The sequence below is a fragment of the Poecilia formosa genome, unplaced genomic scaffold (genome assembly GCF_000485575.1).
Source record: "Poecilia formosa unplaced genomic scaffold, Poecilia_formosa-5.1.2 Scaffold115, whole genome shotgun sequence".
Taxonomy (NCBI): Eukaryota; Metazoa; Chordata; class Actinopteri; order Cyprinodontiformes; family Poeciliidae; genus Poecilia; species Poecilia formosa.
Genome location: NW_006800054.1, coordinates 330,985 through 352,651, shown reverse-complemented (window position 1 = coordinate 352,651; position 21,667 = coordinate 330,985). Strand labels below are relative to the sequence as shown.

General features: G+C 38.6%; 1 protein-coding gene across 4 annotated transcripts; it reads left to right on the top strand.

The window, feature by feature from the left end:
* The first annotated feature begins 148 nt into the window (after window positions 1–148).
* trip10a (thyroid hormone receptor interactor 10a) lies at window positions 149–20,697 on the top strand. Of its 4 annotated transcripts, XM_007560368.2 has the most exons (16): window positions 149–444; window positions 4,529–4,644; window positions 5,197–5,253; window positions 5,498–5,645; window positions 7,160–7,222; window positions 8,781–8,885; window positions 8,988–9,116; window positions 9,666–9,812; window positions 9,912–10,097; window positions 15,350–15,514; window positions 15,779–15,802; window positions 16,383–16,492; window positions 16,752–16,884; window positions 17,020–17,108; window positions 17,206–17,339; window positions 19,320–20,697. In XM_007560368.2, exons 1-16 carry the CDS (start codon window positions 421–423, stop codon window positions 19,469–19,471), a joined length of 1,782 nt encoding a protein of 593 aa, XP_007560430.1. In that variant the 5' UTR covers window positions 149–420; the 3' UTR covers window positions 19,472–20,697. The 4 variants fall into 4 exon arrangements, with proteins under 4 accessions (XP_007560430.1, XP_007560431.1, XP_007560433.1 ...); XM_007560369.2 differs by lacking the exon at window positions 15,779–15,802 and having other exon boundaries at window positions 150–444; XM_007560371.2 differs by lacking the exon at window positions 15,350–15,514 and having other exon boundaries at window positions 152–444.
* Window positions 20,698–21,667: the final 970 nt, after the last annotated feature.

Below are 21,667 nucleotides of genomic sequence, written 5' to 3'. Positions count from 1 at the left end.
GGCTGAAGGAAATAGAAATGTAACACTATCCAAGCCCTCAGGAAGTAGCGCAGTTTCCAGGCCCGGCGGGTTTTATGAGTGTGCTGGCCCTTTAAGGCAGCGCACTAACTCTGGGATTTGGGAGTGACGCGGATACGCGAGCTACTTTGTCCCTCTGTTTCCTTCGCTATGAAAAATATTTGGACTTATTAGAACAACGGCTACCAGCGAAAGTTGATTGGTTTAATTATGAAGTCGATTTACACGTTTTGTTAAGAAAACGTGTTAACCAGTGGATCGCCCTGGTGTTTACTTGGTGACTGATCAAGTCGGGATTGTGTTTGTTTGCGGGCCGTCCTTTCTCCGAGCTGCTGCTGCTGCGGCGGCTGGGATAACTTTGGAAGAAGTTCTTTGTATTCAGGAAACAGTTTGGCAAAGAACATGGACTGGGGCACAGAACTTTGGGTGAGTCCACCGTGAGAAGAAATCTAGCCAGGGTGACTGTAATGCACTGTTGTTCTGCACGCTGACGAAGTTGCAGAAGGAACAAAGTTTGGCAAATCAGTTTAACTTTTTTTTTCTTTTCTTTTTTTTTTTTCTTTTTTTTTAGTTTAACTTTTTTTTTCTTTTTTCTTTTCTTTCTTTCTTTTTTTTCTTTTTTTTGCAAAGCGAAGCACTTATGAGCGCTGCTCTTTTTTTGTTGCTTTTTTGTATTTGCAGCTTTTCAATAAAGACACTTTATTAGACTTTAGTCATGTAAGCGATGGGACATATGAGGTCGTGTTCACGGTTCAGGCAAAAGTATGGAGATTGATTTCCTGCAGTGTCAAAACTCAATTTGTTCTGCATGCGGGTACTTCAGCTGTATGAGGGTTGTGTCTTTTCTTCTCTGTTTACATTTTGTCACACTTGGCTTCCATAGCGATGAAATCGTCTGCTGTGATGCGACTTGGCAACAATGGCTCATCACTGATAAGGCGCATCTACCTGACAAAGCACTGATTTCTGTGTTCTGAACGCGCATAGAAGGGCCCTGTGCAAGATTAAAACCAAATCGAGGCAGCACAGCCTTGTCGTGGACGCTAAGCTATTTTCTTGGAAGCAGAAGTGAAAGGATTGGCACTGTCCTGAACCTTAACAAAACAAGCTTTGCCACTTGTATATTCTCAGAGAACCTAATGTGTAAAGTGGAGCATTGCAAAGAGGAGGGAAAGGAGGTTTTGGCCTCATTACTCTCTCCCCCTGGGTATGTACTCTGTCTCTTTTTTTCATCCTATGCAATGGTGCAATAGCCTAATTAGTTTTGCCCTACTTTGAAAAAAAAATAAAAAAAAAATCAGGGAAGCTCCTTTTACATTGCACAAAGTTTTTACAGGAGCTTTTAGAATGAATTCTGGACATAATAGTTAAAAGTGCAAATGATCATTTTTGTGTGTTTTACGCCCAAACTGGCCCGCCAGGTCATTCACATTCCTGTTTGCATAATTGGTTTTGTTAATGTTTGGCTGCAGAGTCAAAGCGCAGGGCCTGTTCAGCTCTTTGGCATCTGTTCTCCTGATTGTTGTTAATCCGGTGGCTATTTTAAGCAGCTGGTTGTTGGTGCAGTGCAAAACTGCAGGTTCTGGGCTTTAGTTGTGATAGTGAGTTCAGGTCCCGTCGATCAGGTCTAGTAAAATGTCCCTAATTTTCTGCAGGAATGAATGATTCAGGACTGAAACATTTGTGGAACTTTTATAGGAAAGTGTCACATCCTGGGTGGCTCCTTCCAGCATTGAATGACTTCAAAGGAAGTTGGATACTTTCTTTGGGTTCAGATATGGAGACGTTTGAGCACCTGTTGCTAACGGTTGTAGCTTTCTTATTATAAAACACGCAGTTTTATAATAAGAAAGCTTCACACAGTTAAAAGGACTGTGTGAAGTTGTTTTATAGAACTGCTTCTGATTTATGAAAATCATCTGAGCTCTAACCGCCTAAATGAAGACCTTTTAAAGCTAGTTTTGACTGTGGCTTTAGGGCGATGATAAAAGGCAATAAATAGTCTGACCAGTGCTGCGGCTTCACAGGACACTGATTTATATACACACCATTTTCAGCGTTTTAAAATTGCTTGCATTTCTAAATATAGCCATAGTATTTTGAATGAAGTGGGTATAATTAAATATTCCTTTTTAAGATAGGGTAGATCCAATTTCTTCCAGTGTCTTTTAGTTGTTTTTTTTTTCTTTTTTTTTTTTTTAGAAAAATGGTGCAACCACAGTTGCTGCATCCCTCCCTGTTGTATTAGAGAATGTCCAGGACTTTACTTGTAGATCAAACTAGGGATACTTTCATTGTTTGGAGTCCTTTGAAATGTTTTGAGAATGCTGTTTATGCTCCTGGGGCCAAAGAAGGGGGTGGAAAACATCCAGTAAAACTGGATAAAACTGCTGTTTTCTTCCATAATGTGAAAAGTGTGCAAGAAAAAAAAAGCCTTCCTTTGTCGTACCCTGAGATAAACAGCGTTAGAATATCTGTTAAAACTTGCATTTGCTGATATGTATGTGGGATTACAAAGTGCCAAATCATTTAGGGGGACAAAAAGAATGCTGATTGGAGCTTCTCAATCACAGGCATTAGGATAAGAGGTTTTATCTTGATGTTCAAGTGCCCATTTATCTATCTGAGATCACATGAATGTGATAATTCTTGCACCTTTTTTTTTGTTTTACGAAGCTGTTTTTTTGTGTGTGAAACTGCAAAAAAATGCAGAAACTCAACAGGGTTTAAGATCTGGAACCTAGTGCACACGTCCAATCTGCTGAGGCAGTTTCAAACCTTCCTCTTCGTTTCTAATTTGCGATGCTGTAGTACAAACTGAAAACCAATCCAAAAGCCGAATATGCAAATAATATACGAAGTCATGCAAAATGCTTGTGGCCGGAGCTACCCGTAGCACACAACTTTTTATCTGCACTTTCATGTTGTGGTGAAATGAAAGGGTATGAACTCTTGGGATATTATGCATTCTTATCCACCTAAGTATCAAATTACAATCCCATAAAGCAGATTAAATGAACCCAAGCACCTTATTTAAAAAAAAAATAGACAATTTCTACCTTTTGTTCCCCACCATGAGAACATTTATTTGCAAATGTCAGAAAACATGAGTATATTTCCAGCTTTATTTGATAATTTGACAGGGAAATTAGGGCCACACACCTGTTCAATGTGACTCGCATCTCATCGTATCCCTCATATAAGACAATGGAGGTGGGAGTAACATTATTTGAACAAGTTCTTGTAGCCTGTTGAGTTGCACTTCACTGAAATACTCTCACACAGGTCATTCCAGCTGTTGCTCTAAATGCACAAAGGAAATGTTTATGGAAAGCGGATGTATTTCCTAATACAAAAGAAACTGTAAAAGCTTCTGAAGTTTATCCAAAACCAAAAGTCTCATCAATGGGAAAGGTTTTGGTTTCACTTATTTCTGTGTGGAAAGCAAAAGTTATCTTGGTTTTAATCCTCACAGATCATTGGCGCTAATAACTAGGTTCACCATAACTTAGATCTTCATCAGTGCAGAATTTTCTGTGCATGCCTTATGGAGCAAAGTTCAAATTTGTTTTAAATATATAAGCACTAAGAAAAAGCAGAAATTGAAATGAAAGAATCAAATTACTTCTGCAAAAAGTTTCATTGTAAAAGGACGACTCATGTCTTTCGTTTTATTAATCCATTTTACTGCTTTACAATTAGCTTTAGAATCCTGCAACTATTTTGTGTTTGCTAATGATAATCATCAGCAACAGTTTTTCACTTTGTAACAATCATATGCTATGAAGGTTCATTTAAGGTGAGTACTAAAAAGAAAAAGCTAAGTTTTGAATAAGAGTTTTATCAATTAAAGACTTTGCAGGAAGAACACAGGAATGCCTTTTTTTTGTTGGTATTTTAGAGCTTTAATTGCTCAGCAGTTTGCAGCCCTCCTTAACTCTGTCCTGCGATTAGCTCTGCTGTGTGTCATTTGAGCTCCATCTCTTTTCTTTAACTTGAAGAGCTTAAAAGGTGCTGAGGAACAAGGCTCGACATGTAAGGAATCCCTTTTTCACAGACTCCAAGTTCAACCTAAAAGTCAGCTGCAGGGTTAGTCAAAGACTCTGGGAACTTTTTTTTTTTTTTGTTTTATGTGCATAGTGCGGGAAGACTACAATTTCTCAACACTTCCAGACTTGTCTCAGCTTGAAGGTGTCAGAGCATCACTTACCAAAAGACAGAGAAGAGACGGAGGTAGGGATTAAAAAAACCCAAATTCAATTCAATTCTTCCATCTCGTATGATGGAGGAATTTAATTTCTTCTATAAATAGCAAAAAAGCAAACAAAATAATTTCTTGGCTGAATTTTTGGAGACCATAACCGACGTGCATTGGGTTTAGTTTATTGCCTCCCGGTCTAGATTCTTCTAGGTGCTCTAAATCTTGGAGAAACATCACAGCTGTGGCCTGGAGGTCAACTCAACTTCGAGGCTTTCTTTTCCTTATTTGTCTTCCTGCTCCTTCCCTTAGGATCAGTATGACATCATAGAGAAGCACACGCAGTCCGGCCTGGAACTGGTGGAGAAGTATGTGAAGTTTGTGAAGGAGCGGACCGAGATCGAGCAAAGCTATGCCAAACAACTGAGGTAGGCCTTTTAGACCAGCTCGCATTCTTGTGTGCAGCTCAAAGCATCTTGTGTTTGTGTTTGAATGTTTGCATGTTGGAAGGTTGTTTATGAAATGCTCATTGGTCTTATGACTGCTCTGGGACAGATTCTAGTTTGTCTCTGAAACACTAGCCCAATTCTCCAGCTGCTTGCATGCTTTCTGCCTCTCGTCTCTCTCTATCTATCTCTCTCTTTCTCTCTCTCTCCTTATCCTATGCGCTTTGTCACCCAGTTGCTTCCCCGCACACACAAGCCCACATCTGTTGTAGTGCTGAGCTCTGCTGGAGAGGGGAGGAAGTGGGAGCAGACTGGCACATGATATAGTGGATGTGGTCAAACGGAGAGTGAAAGGAGGAAGAGTGAGAATTGAAATTTGTTCATAATCTCTAGTTTTTATTACAGTTGTGTTAAATCCCCCTCCAAAAAAAAAAACAAAAACTGCAATTGTTGCAAAAGAGTTTCTTCTTTCATTGGATGTTTCCCATTGAGTTTGTTGAATAATTAGGTTTCACTTTATATCCACATCCACAGGAATCTTTCAAAGAAATATAACCAAAAACGAAGCAACAAAGACGAGCCAGACTGCAGGTGAGCAGCTGCTTTTGTTTCCAAGTCTTTATTCTTTCTGAGGAGTCCTTCTGTTGCTACAGTTACTCATGAGGCTGTTTTGAGCCGACGCTGGTGACATTTTAAATTCCCTGAGAAGGAAACAGGAATAAGGAAGTCACAAGCTCCTTATCATAACTTAGCTTGCTGCAGAATTTTTGTGTAATTATCATCTTATCAGCGGCCCTCATCTCTCCACCCTTTCCTTTCTCCTACTAAATGACAGGCTGTCCAGCTACCAGTCTTTTGTGGACATCCTGAATGAGATGAACGACTATGCTGGGCAGAGGGAGCTAATTGCTGAGAACATGATCATGAACATTTGCATTGATCTCACCAAGTACCTGCAGGAACTCAAACAGGAGCGAAAGACGGTGAGCTTGATGTGGAGCAAAAAGTATCCAATGATTTTTAGCCACTTAAGACATGAAGTGGATATAAAAAGACTTGCACGGCAGTTTTTGTAAGGTGAAAGACTGAGACAAAGTATAATCTCAAAGTGTCATCTTACAGTAGCGTGATGTTTATTGTGTACAATTCAGCTGAAAAAACGGATATATTTGAAAGAAAAAAATCAGATGTAATTATAATTTAAGTATTCACTCTTGGGTTTAATTCCCAGCCCAGGTGTTGTAGCATTAAATTAGCATTTTTTTCAACTGTGCATGTGTTTTTTTTTTCTTTTTCTTCTTCTTCTTTTTGGCTACTCCTGTGTCTTCCCAGTATCCAAAGAGATGCTTCTTGGGTTCATTTGCGTCTATTGATTGCACCTTGGATTACATTTCTGTTTTCTTTCATATCGGATTGTTTACTTTGAATGGAAAGGCTTATGTCTGCAACTCTGCTTCTCAGTCCTGACACAGAGAATGCAGATAATTGTTGTCACATGTAAAACACAACCAGCTAAGCAGAGGTTCCTGCAGCTCCTTCAGCATTACTGTCAGGTTTCTATTAACTCTGGTAAATGTTTTAGTTAAATAGTAGTAGGTCCATAATTTCTCCAATTATCAGTGGCTATACTGTCCTAATATTTATAGGGCCAATGCTGTGATTTGGTTTTGGTATCCTTCTCCTGACTAATACCTTTTTAATCCCTAAAGTTTTCGCTAAATGTATCCAAATGCCTAGAAAATTCTAGTAGGGCAGCTGAACTTTATTCTGTGGCGATCAGTCTCTCCATAATGAGTTGCTGCTGAGAACTCAATACACTTGTCTTTTCAAAAGAAGCTTCATTAAGGTACGTTTTTAAATAATTTATTGATTTCTATTTTCTTCTAAAAACCAGTGGGTGTTTGCTGCAGTAGCTGAATTGAGTATTCACTTGCACACACAGCCCAGCTTTTTTATCTTAGCCGTAATATTTGTATGCGCGACTTTCATTTTGTACAGTTTTGCAAGTTGTCGCATTGTTTTAATCAAATACACAAGGTCTTCTCAAAGTTAAACAGTGCTGTTTACTATACACTTGCATACGGGTGTGTGCCTGCATCACCATATTAAGAAATGGTTTGAGAAAATACCAAATGTTTTTTTTTTTTTTTTTTGAGTCTTGTACAGGAGTAGCATGAGGAAGAAATAGAAAAAGTAGATGTTTGGAGATTTCATTGCTGCAGCAGGAAATACGTTTAAGTGTCTCTTGAGGGAGGTCTGGTCTGTGCCGTGGTGTTTCGTTTCTCAGTGAGAAACATGCCGTCTTTGTCTTGTTGGACTGCAAAGTACAGCCACATGCAGACACTCACTGAAGACGCCTCCAACAGACACACTGGTATTTTGTTTTCTCGTCTGTTTTGCTGCGTGGCTCTTTGAGGTCATTGTTTATTCTGTGCTCTCCTCCACATTTCTCTCCCCCTCTCTCTCTCTGTCTCTCTATTTTTATAAATGTCTGCAGTATCTATTGGAGGCCAAGAAGGCCCAGCAGAGTTTGGAGAGCACCTACAAGCAGCTCGACAGCGTAAGTCCAGTTTTACTATTGAAAAATCTTCTTACACGCGTCTTGATGGACTCAAGGTTGAATAGAAACACAATCAGGCGAGTGGCTGCCAAAGCAGTTGAGTTAGGCAGGTGAGTTTTGCTTATAGTCAAAATAGATGGAACAAAATTGGAAGCAACCTTATTCTAAACTCCTTTTACCCGCGCAATCAATCCTAACCCTATGAATTAGTCACCATCTCTGGTAATCGGTCTTTTAATTTGAATAAAACGATTCACTAAGAGGGTGAAATCTCAGTTAAACATTTTTTTAACATTAAATCACCAGTGTCACAGTATTTGGCACCCGTTCTGTAGCTCCTCTTTACAATCCCGTTTTGCCAGTTGGACAGCTCTTGGTTTTCTATTAGAACATTTTACAATATTGGAGCAAATAAAGAGAGGAATGTTTGGCTGTTCCTCTTTGGACAGTCTCTAAATCATTCAGTTCTGGGACTTGCTCTTCCCTTCCAGTCACCTCACCGTGCCAAACAGATTTAGCAATCTTTTCTAGAAAGATCTTGTGGCCACGCATTGTCAGCTTTCTAGCAAAGGCCACCAGGTTTTAATTTAAAATCCTTTGGTATTTCACAGAGTTTGTCCTGGACACTAACAAGGTTTTCAGTAAATTATCAGTGGTGTATATTTGCATGCCATATGTATAATATGGCATATATATATATAATTATTTAAGTACTGTGCATGTTTGTTGTTTAATGCAGCACAAAAAGTTTTGGAAGGTAAAGGAGTAAGAAACTACACATAAGTTGTTTCTTGGACAAAATGGTGGATGTTGGCTAGAAGAAATTTTCTTTATTAAGCCGCCTTCATGCTTCACCATACGATCACATTTTGGACCATTTAAATTTGGGGACGACGTATCCCTGTTTTAACATGACTCTACAGGACACAGAGGAAGATCTATAAAGATCCAAATCAGTGAGTTTGGTGAGGAAGAATTTGACTGGCTGGCCCAGTCGCGATCTGAAATTGACCGAAAATCTGTTCGGGCAAATTTGAGTGGAGACTGTGAGCCAGCCGTCCTCGTCCAACATCAGTGTCTGTGGCTTCACAAATTTGTTTGTAAAGAATGGACAAAAAAATCCCTTAACTAAATCAAACTGAAAGCTTTCTCAGAAGATTCTAGAATAAACTTTAACCTCATGAATTAAGAATTGGATGCTGCTGAAGTAAATAAATATGTGACGTAGGATGAGAAAATGGTAACATGCCAGTATATTTGAGCTGTAGTTTCTTTTATTATCAAAAGCAATCCTCAAAAGCCACTTATGGTCTACGTTGCTGCAATTGAGGAATAATAGCTGGTGAATTACTGACAGTATCCAGTTGGCTCCAAATTCAACCCATTTCATTGTAATACACTGATCAAAGAATTGAATTTAGGTCCAATTAACTGAAATCTAAATAGATCCTAATTATGAAACGGCGCAATACAGTTCAATACAGTTACTCCAGACAAACGGGTAGATGTGATCACACCTCAGTAGAGAAAGTAAAGTGTTTGTTTTTCTCCCCTCCAGAGTAAAAAGCGCTTTGAGAGAGAATGGAGAGAAGCAGAGCGCGCAGCACAGTATGCAGAGAAAACGGATCAAGACATCAATGCCACAAAAGCTGATGTTGAAAAAGTAAGAACTACTGTAGAATGCACACTGGAGAGAGAAAAAAAAAACACTTAGCGTGATTCATGTTGCACTTTTCAACCTGTCTGCTTCTTCTGCGGTTTTTAGGCTAAGCAGCAGGCGCATATGAGAGCACGTGTAGCTGAGGACTGCAAGAATGACTACGCTGCTCAGCTTCAAAAGTACAACAAAGAGCAGAGCCAGTTCTATTTCAATGACATGCCACTTATTTTCAATGTAAGTGAACCTGCTGCAGCCCGCAAACCTGCCACCGGTGGCCCTGTGGGTTCTGGCATAACAATGATGTGACGAGAATTGATTTGGTATCCAGATCTTAGAAAATATGCAACTTAATTACACTTGGGAGCAGACAATTACATCAAACCGTACTGCTAACTTTGGAGTGCTATGTTGAACATTTTGCATTTTTGTCAGAGTCCTGCAAAATACACAGTCTGAACTCAAAAGATAAATGCAATGAGGAAAAAACAAACAAAAACAAAACGTGTTTTTATCATCTGCGGTCCCAGAAACGCGTCTTATTTGTATGGAAGCCTATGAGAAAGGTGGTCCATCTGTCATTGATTTGTCATTTTCAAAAGATTTTCAAAGACTGCAATCGCTATTTTTTTAAGTTATTTGATGGAATTCAAGGTTCCTTAAAGACTGGGAGCATCACAAATCTCAACTTTAGGCCTTAAAATAGGAGTGACGACATTGTGCACCAATACACACATCTTCATTTCAAGTGATGACTGTTTACTTCAACCGTCTTGTTCTTTCTAGAAATTGCAGGATTTGGATGAGAGGCGAATACGAAAGTTGGGACATGGCTACATCTTGTTCTCAGACACAGAAAAGAATGTGATGCCCATCATTGGCAAGTGCTTGGAAGGGATTACTAAAGCTGGCACTAATGTCAATGAGAAAAATGTGAGTTGGTTTCGACGCCGAAACATTTAATTCTGCAGAGCAGAGCCACACAATAGTTATTTCTTCGGAAAGTATTATTAACAATTGTGCTTATTGCAGGACTCCATGGTTATAATAGAGCAGAATAAGTCTGGATTTGAACGTCCTGGAGACTTAGAGTTTGAAGACTACAGCCAGGGTATTAACCGAGCCTCCTCTGACAGCAGCCTCGGTACGCCTAAAGGCCCCATGGACCTTCTGGGGAAGAACAAGAGTAAAAACTTTTGGCTTTTCAAGAGGAGCAAGGTAGGACGTTTTCTCGTTACAGTCCGACATTGATATGAACTGACTTTGACAGTTATTTGAATGAGTTTTCTATTCCCCTCAGTCGGTGATTTTAAAAATGTATCATCTATTGCGGATACCCAAGTCGATGATAAATTCCTCTCCTAAAGTGATTGATTTGATGGCTTGTTTTGTCAGTGAAACTTTGTTTTTCTGTGAAATAAATATGCCTGAGAAGAATTAAAAGTTTTACAAAGATGTCAAAAGTTTTTTTTTTTTTGTAAACTTTCACAGATACAAAGTTGATAAGTTGCCATGCTTCAACTTGCCACAGAATCACTGAATTTATAGGAACAAAGTTCCGCTCTGTTTTTATACCTCAAACTAATGGTTTACAATAAATTCAACTTTTTCACAGCTACAGATTTTTCTGTTTTGCTCAACAATATTGAATCTCATTTAATAAGAACTAGTATGACATTTGCACAGATGCTCTGCAGTATTTTAGATCAATTTAAATCTTCTCTTTGTTGATATCTGCTTTAGATTTGTTGTACTTTTCTAAATTTGTGAGTTTGTTGTTCTTGTGGATGACGAAGGGTTTGAGACTACTCGTCTAGTTTTCTTCTGTTTTCTGACATTTACAGGAAAAAACACCAGTCAGTCTCTTGTTTTCTCATTTACTCACCACACATTATGTGTGCTGCATATATATAGTTCCTTTGTTCCCTGCAGGATTTATAGGATTTATATATGTTGTAGTTTGCTGCTCCAGATTTGCTCTCAGCTTTGCTTTACCGTTTTCTGTGTTGTGGATTTATATGCTCTGGCTTCTGGATTGACTGCTCTGTCAGCAGTCTGTGTTTGTGTGAGTTAATGAAACCTCTTTGCCTCAGTTCCCTACTAGTGTTTAGACAGCTTAGTGTTGTGTTTGGGTTATTAAAGCGGATTCCTTCTCATTGAGCACTGTAAGAGCTTCTTAAAACTTTTCACATTTATATTAAGACTTCAAACTATATTGCTGTTTTCTTATGGAAGATCAACAGAAATTATTTCATAATTGTGAAGTTGAAGGAAAATGCTAAACAAATCTTCCTTTTTTTTTCAAAGTCCAATGTACATATTTATTTATCCAGCTGATTTTTATCCAGTAAAAAAAAAAAAAGTGGCATCCACCAAGTAACTGGGTTTTTATGTGAAGCTCTTATTGGTTTTAGAGATAAGTGAACAAACAAACTGCATCATGGAGATCATAAAACATACCAGAGAGCTGATGAATGAAGTTTTAGAGAAAATTAAAGCAGATCTAGGTTAGAAAATGGTATCTGAAATTTGAACAGAACACTGTTTCTGTCCAAATTTTATTTATATAGCACTTCCCACAGGTTATTAACCATGTAGTGCATTACAATTAAAGGAAGCATAAAAACACCGATTTAAAAGAAGAAGAAAGCCATCAGAGGCTTCCCCTTCAGTTTGCCACAAGCCATAAAGGTGCATCCATGCAAATTATTAGAGGATGGAAAACATCATACACTATTGCCATAATGAAACATGGTGGTGATGGCATCATGCTGGGGGGATGCTATTCTTTAGCAGACAGGGAAATTGGTCAGTGTTAAATTGGACGATGGAAGAAGTTAATATGGGATAATCACTAAAGTGTTAGAGCCTGCAGAAGACTTGTGACTGTGGAACGAGGTTCTGAAAGCATATTCTTGTATTGGAATGGCCCAGTCAAAGTCCTGCTCTAAACGCAACTGAGAATTTGTGATAAGACTTCAAAACTGATGTTCACAGAAATTCTACATCCAGTCTGACAGAGATTGACAGAGCAAATAAGAATTGGCACCAAACTCAGCCTCTGGATCTGTAAACGCAGCTCTGCAATACCTGTTGCTGCAGTTACAGTGGAAATATGTCACAAGAGGTCTGAGGAGAGAGAAGAAGAGATAAAATACATATATACAGTTCACGTATTCTTTGCTTCCACTTCACAAATGTACTACATTATTCTGGTTTATCATAAAAACCCTAATAAATGACCTAATAGTTTGAGGTGTATAAATACTTTTTCTAGGCCCTGTTTGTTTGTTTTTTTTTTACTTGGATATGCAGAAGTAATTAATCATTTCAGTCACTGTAGTTCACTTCTGTCACAATGAAAAGGATTTATAATGAAGCGTAGCAGGAATTTTTAGTAACGCTTTAGAGGTTTAACAGGCAGAAAAACAGCAGCTGCGCTACTTCCCTCTCACCTTCCCCTTTTTTGTCTACAGAAACCAAGTTTGAAAGACATGGTTGAGGGGGAAAAAGGTGAATGTTTAGTCTGTTATCTTCTAATGCTCATATCTTTCTAGAGATGGATACATGAGAGCTTGCAATATGAGATTCACAGTGTAATGCTTAGCGTTAAGGGCAGTGAAATCCTCTTTGCTGCAAATAAACAGGTTAGTTTGTGCCTGAGTCGTTACTGTTTCATTTGTTTGAGGTATAAAATTACAGCTTTCATACTTTAGACTCTGGAGCTACTCAAATTTTCTGAGTTTTACCAGCGCTTTTCTGAGGTGGTAAATGTAATTGCTCATTGTCTTGGCAAGTAGAAGCCCTTTCAACATATCCACAAACATTAATATTACAGGCACTTGGTGTTTCACAGAAAAACAAATACTTTTTTCAGGTTTCAACTCTTGGGTCAGAGAGTCCATTAGGAGCAATAATTAACCAGATTAAAAATGTTAATGTTACTATTTTAGGATAATAGTTGACTTCTTGCTTGGCAGAACCAGGAAATCCTCCAAATAGCATTTGTGGTGAACCTGTAGTTATGGCAACACACGAAAAACACACCAACAATGTGAATACTTTCTCTATTCTAAAGCCCAGTATATTAATGCATGAGCCTCTTTCGTCTCATTTTATATACACTCCAGCACTTCTAGACAAGACCTTTTGCATGATCCTGTCCCTGGCTGCGAGTGAATAAACCTTGACCCTCCAAATACACACAGACACGTACACGTATCTCTGCATCCTGGCTTCCAATAGGTCAACTTGCAGTCAGCATTTTGCTGTGCTTGTGGTTTCATGAACACGGGACCCAAACTACATTGAATTTTCCTCCGTGGGCCTCCACAAACACACTGCCTCTATTATTCTGCCCAGGACCTGGCACAATGTGCATCACAACAAATTCTTTGTGCCAACATAAGAACGACGCCGAGTTAAGATGGAGAAACTCAAACTGACAAAAATTTATGTTGGTCCGTTAGTATCTATTTGGAGCATAGGGTACTTTACACAGCTGTGAAACTTTAAGCAACTTTAATATCCCCACACTGGTGCTATGGTTGGCCGACTGCTAACCAGCTAATGGTCCCCTCCTCCAATCCCAACACTAAATGATCCCTTCCTCTTTCCCTGCAGTGTTCTGCTTGTTCAGCACCTCTTCTTCTCTCTGCATGTCTTAGTGGCTGTGCTCAGCTGTGCACTCTTCCTGTTCTGTGTACGTGTGCGACGCAGAGCTCTGTGTCATCAGTCATGCTCTCCTAATTAGACCTTAGAAGTGTGAATAGAAAACTGGGTGTACTGGTTCAAGTAGCTCGTGGTTTATGTCTGGCCCTTAAGCAGTCCTATTAACTACGCTCCTGTTGTTAGAGCCCCATAACTCTAAGAAATGTAGCCCCAAAGTAGCAGCCATTCACATAATAACAGTCCTGTACTTCGGGATCTCTGTGTTTACACACGGGATCTTGTTGCAGGGCAGTTTAAGCCCGTCTGCATTGAAGACTTGAAGCCATCAGCCTGCTGTGTAATTTAGCTAATGGACCCCACCCCACCACCTTTCGGCATAGATGTAGATGTTTGTAGTTCACTCCCGTCATGTTGTCAATTTACCCTCTCTCTAATAAAGGCCATTTGCCCTGCCTCAAAAATCTATATCCACTGTTGGTAATTAAGCCAGCTATTTATAACGACTGCACTGGTTTACAAGCTGGTTTTATTTATGTAGGTCAGCTTCTGGAGTCTGCAGCATGTGTAAAAAAAAATAAAAAATTCCCTCGCATTGAATCCTGATGGTTAAATGTTTGCTTTTACAGTATTGATGATCGATGCACGACAAAAGGTACAGGCTTGTAAACTGTGAGCAATCTGCTACGAAAATAAACAAGTGTAAGCTGTTCAATCACAAAAAGGCAATTAAAATGCTGTGAAGAGATGGGTGGAAAGCTTCAAAAGAAAGAGAGCCGCTAATTTTGAAATCTGAAGCCAAACAGATGTTTAGTCTTGGTGGCCTGCCCCATGATCCTCACTGAGTCTTACGCTGCCCTTCAACTTTTACCCGAGTTTTGTTGCAAGTGTTGGGCTGTTGTAGCACCAGTGTGGAGGCGATGGCTGGCTTCTTACTGTGATGTTTTTGTGCTTCTGGTCATTCCATGCAAGTTCACGCACCTCTCCAAATCCGTACTTACTGCTAGAAAACTTAAGTGGTCTTAGACTCAAGTGGTATTGAAAAGAAAATTGTAGTTTAATCCCCATTATTCGATTGGCTTTAGTAAAAGACAAATTTACAGAATTTGGGTGGGTTTTTTACAGCAATTTATTTCTGTTCAAGAAAATAGAAAAAATTGGAAACGTATACTGATTTGCAAATTTTAAGTTTGCTTACAGGTACAAAATAGAAGCAGGAAGGAACACATTTTTGCATTTAGGAACAAAATGGTGCATACAAAATTGGTAAAGGGATTTTGGTAACCAGGAGCTCCGAGTGGCTTTTGATTACTGCAGAGGAAGTTGTACAAACATGACCAAACTCTTAAAGATTAACATAAGAAAAAGAGTCCATCAGGATCTCATTAATTAGTTAATTAATTAATAAACTTCCACACTTTACAGATCCAGTCAACTTTCTTATTTTAAGTTTCCATAATTTACATGATTGTTTATCCTGCTAAAATGATTGTGAATTGGCATGGAATGTCCTATTTGATTTGAGCCAAAGATGTATCTTTGTGCTTTCATGCTGTTTAGGCTCGTTGCTGGGTTTGTGTTTTCCTTCAGGCATTGTGGTGCGCTTTAATGTGTTGACGGTGTCTTTTTCTTTCCTTTGTCACCATGTTTTGTTTGTTTTTTTTTGTTTGTTTTTTGTCCTCTCTGTCCCCCCCATATCTCTGTTATCCTCATCTTCCCCTCCCCCCCTTTTTTTTATACCATCTTATGCCTGCACACCTCATTTTCGGGTGCCGGTGCGTTTGGTCTTACCCGACCCCCAGCTCTCCTCCTCCACACTCACTCCTTTCTCCACACCCCCTGCCCCTTCACCTCCTAACGGAGCCCCGTCCCCCAAGTTTGGCCGGGACCCCCTGTCGTACTGTTTGAAGGAGATCAATAAGACAGTCAAACCCAGAATCTCTTCCTTCCGGACACTCAGGAGATCGGTGAGTGACAAGAGGAGATGATTCGGGTGCAAGGCCACCAACACTTCTAGTGACATAGACATTATTCTCTGCTCTTTGCCTCTCCAAAACCTTCTCCATCATTATCAAAGTTAAGGCATGCATCCTAAAGCATACTCTTTTGCATACCGATTAACATATTTGTGACATAATGCAACCATCTTTTGAGGTTACCTAAGCAGGTAAACAGTTAAAGTTACTGTAAGGTTTTTACTGGATATGTGCTGTTTCTCTTTCTCCCCTCAGAAATTTACCCCAGACAGGATCATGGTAGGGTAACAATGTCATCAAAAAAAAAATGGTGTGGGGGTCTAAGTTTTTTAACTCATAAAAAAATGGACATGTTTTCTTTACAACATCTCTTGGGTAAATTTATGATGTTATTCCTCAACAACAAGAACAACAACAAAAAAAAAAAAATCTTGTAATGTATTAGTACTTATTGATGACCTTTGGTGTTGTATTGAAAAGGTGGCCATCTGGTGGAGGAAAAGTGACACTTAGTTCAGGATGAAACTTGTCAATCAAGAATCCAGTTTACAATTTTACTTTTGTGTCTCACCTCTTTCAAAGTTTTATATATATATAGCTTTTTTGGGGGTCTAAAAACCACATAATTGTTGCTAGTTTGTAATTGTTGGTAAATGGGTATTGACTTTGTGTTCGGCTCTCTAATGAGCTAATTTGTCTAAGAGATCTAAATAAGCGATCTAAACTTTGAGCTGGTTGCAAAGGGCATTCTTTCTCACCTGTCTGGTTCTGTAGTCACGGTGACGGCACGTTTACGAAGGTGACAAATATGAGTCCGAGTTCAGTGCTAACCCACGCTTCCTATGACGACGTCTTGCAGCCTACGGTGACGGAGGACTTCGGCCATCTCCCCCCGGAGCAGCGCAGGAAGAGGTTACAGCAGAAATTAGAGGAAATTTCTAAAGAGCTGCAGAAGGAAGTGGATCAGAGGTGTGTGTGTGTGTGTGTGTGTGTGTGTGTGCGCGCGCGTGCATGCACATGACGGCTTCCTGCCCATTCGTAGCAATCCCTGTTCGAACCTCTCTGCTGGAAGAATAGATACAATATTCATGCAGTGTAAACAAGTCTGTCTGAGCGTGAGTGAATTGTTTACCCACCCCTGAGGTGTGGGGGATCAAAATTCCACCGAAAGTCACTTTGCTTCTTCTCCCCCCCTTGTTCATGTCTTCTTCCTTGTTTTCCTTTGCAGCGAAGCGCTCGGAAAGATGAAAGATGTTTATGAGAAAAATCCTCAAATGGGAGATCCAGCTAGTCTCGCAACCCAGATCAGTCAGACGTCTCAGAATATAGAGAGGCTCAGAGGAGAGCTGAACAAGTACGAGGTAATTATCCGCTCTGTTCTTTATTCATAAGACGAAGGCCTCGTTTCATTATAATTTAGGACCCTGGGTTATGTCACAGTGTGCCAGTCGTGCAGATAAAGCTGGCAACATTAAACGCGTCTCTGTTATTGTCAGACTTGGCTGTCTGAAGCAGGTGTTCGGGGGGACACACTACGATACAGAGCTCACTCATTTAACAATAATGGAGCTCATGAAGTTCTTAGGTGGGTTGATTTTCTTCCTTTTTAGAGATGCATTTAAAGCAAAGTGTGTTCATTCTCTTTGTTTCTAAAAAGACGGGTTTCCTTTTTTGCTTTCCAGTCCTGATGGCGCACATTCAGATGAAAGCACTCCCGACCCCTCTCAAGCTATTTATGCTGAGTTTGATGACGACTTTGAGGATGAAGAGCCAGTGGCGCCCATCGGGAAATGCACAGCGATGTATAACTTCCCTGGTATGTTTTTATTTTTATTTTTTATTTAATCTAAAATGTGTTATTTTTATTTAGTTTCTGAGTCAATTCTGTTTTGTATGATTGCATTTTTTTTTACTTCAGTTTTTTTAAATTTTTTTTTGTAATTTCAAATACCATATAAAAAGATTGAACAAATTAACAAATTAAAGTTCCAAATATTTTATTTTCCCTTCAAAATAAATGACTGGGGTAAAATGAAACTTGACAGAATGCCTTGCTGGAATGTTGGCCCAATCCTAAAAGGACTGGTGTAACTGAGTCAGGATTTTAGGCCACTTTGTCACCGTTTTAGCTCTACCCCACAATCAATCTGTGGGAATGAGATTACCACTCCAAAACATTGACTTTGTTTTGTCTTAAACCTAAAGTAAACCCACATTTTTCATGTAAAGTTCTTTTCTTTTTCATGCCTTATATTTTGTTGAATGCACCAGTCAATCAAAGACACTCACAAAAGGATGCTGACACTTCCATATTTGCTTTCCCCTTTTCTTCCAGGTGTAGCAGTGATAATACTGACATTCACCTCTGTAGGGCTTGTTTCACTGTGGATACTGACACTCCTTTATCAGATACAGCGCAGCATCTTTTGCTTGTGATGAGCACATTTTGCTCCAAAACATTATTCATCTCTGAGACACAGAATTAGTTTTCTACCTGTTTGATATGACTGGTCATTCTCCTGACGTTTTGTCTTGCATTTATGTAATTAAGCAGATGAATGGGAATGGATTTGAATGATTTTTCTGCTAAGGTTGAATTGGAGAATTGTGGAGATTCACAGCTGTCTCCCTGATATCTCATCTTATTTCTTTGGAATTTTTTTTCATGATGTCACACAAGAAAGCTGTGTGTTTGACATTTTGAATAAATTATTTATACTGAAATGTGTATGTAGCAACACGGGTATAGACTCGGCTCAGAATAACCTAAGCCACTCTTACTTTAAGCCTTTTCCAAAAAGGACTGTTTTAAGTTTAGTGTTAAAAGTAGACGGGGTTTCTGCCCTATGGACAAAAGCTAGGAATTGGTTCCACAGCAGATGAACCCAGTAACTAAAAGATCTAGGAACCACCACCAGAGAACTGCAGTGTTAAAATAAAGGGAAGATGCAATCCGATTTGTGATATAATATAAGAAGAAGGGAAAAAAAAATATGAGAACACTAGCAACAGCATTTTGGATAAGTGGAAGCATTTTATTACAATAGTCAAGAAACAACTGCATGGACTAGTATTTTTATTTTTTTTAAATGTTGGCAGTGTTGTAGAAGTGACAGAAGGAAATCCAACAAACCTGTTTAATGTGACTTAAAAAACAACAACAACACAAACATTTCATTTATTCTATTCTGTCTGATTTTTTGGCTAATTGGAAGCATATATATGTAGACATATAGATATATCCATATATGAGAATTGGTCCAATCACTGGGCCTTGTGGTACTTGAGTAACCGTGGTGTGTGAAGATGTCATTGACATTAACAAACTGAAATCTGTTAGACAAAGACGATCTAAATATGATTCAAAACAGACTTTTCCATTGATCCGCACATGTCCAACCTGCTGTAGGTGAATACTGTGATCGATGGTATTAAAATGGTGTTAAATACGTCTCTGAGATCTAAAAGAACAAGCGTGTGTATATATATATGCTATCAGTATCAGAGGAGCATTAGTGATTTTCACTGGAGCTGTAATGAGATCTGAAACCTGACTAGCTTTTCAAACAGGTAATCACTGTGTAAATGTACACACAGTTGATTCATCCATAAATGTCTGATTTTGAAGAAAGTAGTGGAGGGGAAAAAAATCACATTGCAACAAATTCTTGGTCTGATTTCATATTACCTGGTGAGTGAGTGGAGGAAAAATATATATATTTTTTATACAGCGCATGTAAATGTCTGATTTGATATAGTCACTATGACATTACAAAGTCAATGTTTTGCATTTCAGGTGCCAGTGAAGGGACCATTTCGATGCAGGAAGGGGAAGTGCTGGCTGTAGTGGAAGAGGACAAAGGAGACGGCTGGACCCGAGTCCGAAGACACAATGGAGATGAAGGCTATATCCCTACATCTTATGTCACCATCACATTAAACAAATGAGCGAGAAAGAGACATTCAGGTTACCGTTTTAACGTCATTTCCGCCACATGTTGGAACAATCATGATGAAGCCATGTCAGAAATGGGTGAGACCATCCAAAAGTGCTTTGATATGTTTTTTTTTTTTTTTTTACTTTTTACAAGAGAGGCACCACATCTGATTACTATGACTATTTTACTTTATCCTTGGCATACTGTAAATTTGCAGTAGAGTTCTCACTCACATTTTGGAGCAGATAGTTCTTATTAACACCTGTGTTGGTTAGGAGAATGTTGTTTTTTTTTTGGTTTTGTTTTATTTTGTTTGTTTTTTTTGTGAAAAACTGAGCTGTTACCTTTCACAACCCCTCATGCTGCAGAAGTCCATATTATGTATTACCTCTTTCATTTTTCATTTGCCTCAAGAGTGTCAGTTTTGATTTGAAATGCCACTTGAGTGTGCCCACTCGAGATTTTGGTGCAAGAATGTTCCACCTTTAACTTTACAACAATTAGTCCTCTGTTACAGTGAAACATACACACACAAAAAAACTATATACAAATTGTTAAATGTTCAGACAATCTCATCCATATCATCATGTAATTCCAGACATTTATCAGTAGCAAAGAAAATACAGCAGATGTCATTTTCTTACAACAGCTGATAGAAACCTGCTGCTGTTTTATTTTTATTAGATATTGTACTAGAGATAATTTATTACAAGCGTGTATGAATAAAAATGTTTATATTTGGAGAAAAAAAAAACCAAGCTCTTTGTATTTAGGATGTTCAGATGTTGCTTTTTTTCCTCCTTGCACAAAGTGTGGGATGGACTGTAGCCACAAAAGGGAGGAAATATTGCACACACTAAGTATGTTACATTGAGAATATTGTATTTATATAATATATATATTTTAGCAATCACAACACCACTATTGTCTTATTAGCATTTTTAACTATTCAAATAAAGGTTGTTTTATTGTAAGAGAAAACGGCAAGTTTTGAAGTTTGTTGCTTATGATGTTGCATAAAGGTTCACAAGATTTTTTTCTCTCCCTGTACTGCAGATTACTACCTTTCTGCTTAATACTTATTTGTCTTTGGTGCCTTTCTGGTTAAAGCATTGTGTACATACCTTTTGAGCTAATTTGTCCTTTTTACGATACTTAATAATTGTAAAGCACATTTCAACAGTAGAAGTCATTATGTTCACTTTAAACTTGAAAAATAAACTAGTGAAACATGTACCAACAGTGTAAAGTATGTTACTTACAGCGGCTTGCAAAACAACTCATGCTCCTTATAACATTTTCCAAGTATTATCATGTTTTCCTATAATTCCAATTCTAAGTTTCCTGTTACCCTTCATCGGGTTTCATCCTTCACATTTGACCAGCTGCTCTGTCTGTGCTGTAGGTTTCACTAGGGGGTGTGGCGATTTGAGGTTTTTAGTGTTATTACAAACTGAAAATTTCATTATGATCTCCTGTGACCAGAGTACTCTTTTTTTTTTTCACACGTTTCCTGGTTTGCTTGTAACGAACATGCGGAGGGAATCTCTTGTGGCTTTCTTTCCACAGCCTTGCCACTTTTCCATAGAAAAACATCTTTGTGGAATGCTCATCTAACAGTCTCCAAGAGTCTTCACTAGTTCTCCAATTGTTGTCCTGTCAGTTAGTTTAGGATGGGTATGTCTTTGTTTTTATGCAGTTGTGCCTCACCATTAACATCTGCATATAATAATTTGAATAGTGTGAGATCTTCACATTGTTTGGGATATTTACATTTACAATCTGGCCCTCCTATAAACGTCTTCTTAACTTCGTCTCTGACCTGTCTTGTCTGTTCCTTGGTCTTTGTGATGCTGCTTGTTCATGAATGTTTCCTAACAAACCATCGAAGCCTTTGTTGAACATCTGGGTTTAGATTGAATTAAGTTGCACACTGGCTTATCCTATTTACTAATTAGTTGACTTCTTAAGCAAATTATGGCACTAAGCTGCATCTAACTGTAGTAAATTAAAAAGATTTGAATGTATCTCACACTTCAAATTTGTATTCGATCTATTTTACAAGTATCCACTACTTGCAATTGTCTAACAAAAACCCAAATAAAATATGAAAAACATTTTTGGCTGAAATGTGGCAAAATGTGAGAAACGTCAAGCATCTTATTGCTTTTTTTTTTTTTAAACCTGAAAAAATACCACAAAAAAA

Excerpts from the sequence above, each read along its gene's own strand:
- trip10a (XM_007560368.2), top strand. The coding sequence starts at position 421 with ATGGACTGGGGCACAGAACTTTGG. Across the intron at positions 8,886-8,987 it reads CAAAAGCTGATGTTGAAAAA|GCTAAGCAGCAGGCGCATAT; the intron begins GTAAGAACTACT and ends TGCGGTTTTTAG. Across the intron at positions 9,813-9,911 it reads CTAATGTCAATGAGAAAAAT|GACTCCATGGTTATAATAGA; the intron begins GTGAGTTGGTTT and ends TGCTTATTGCAG.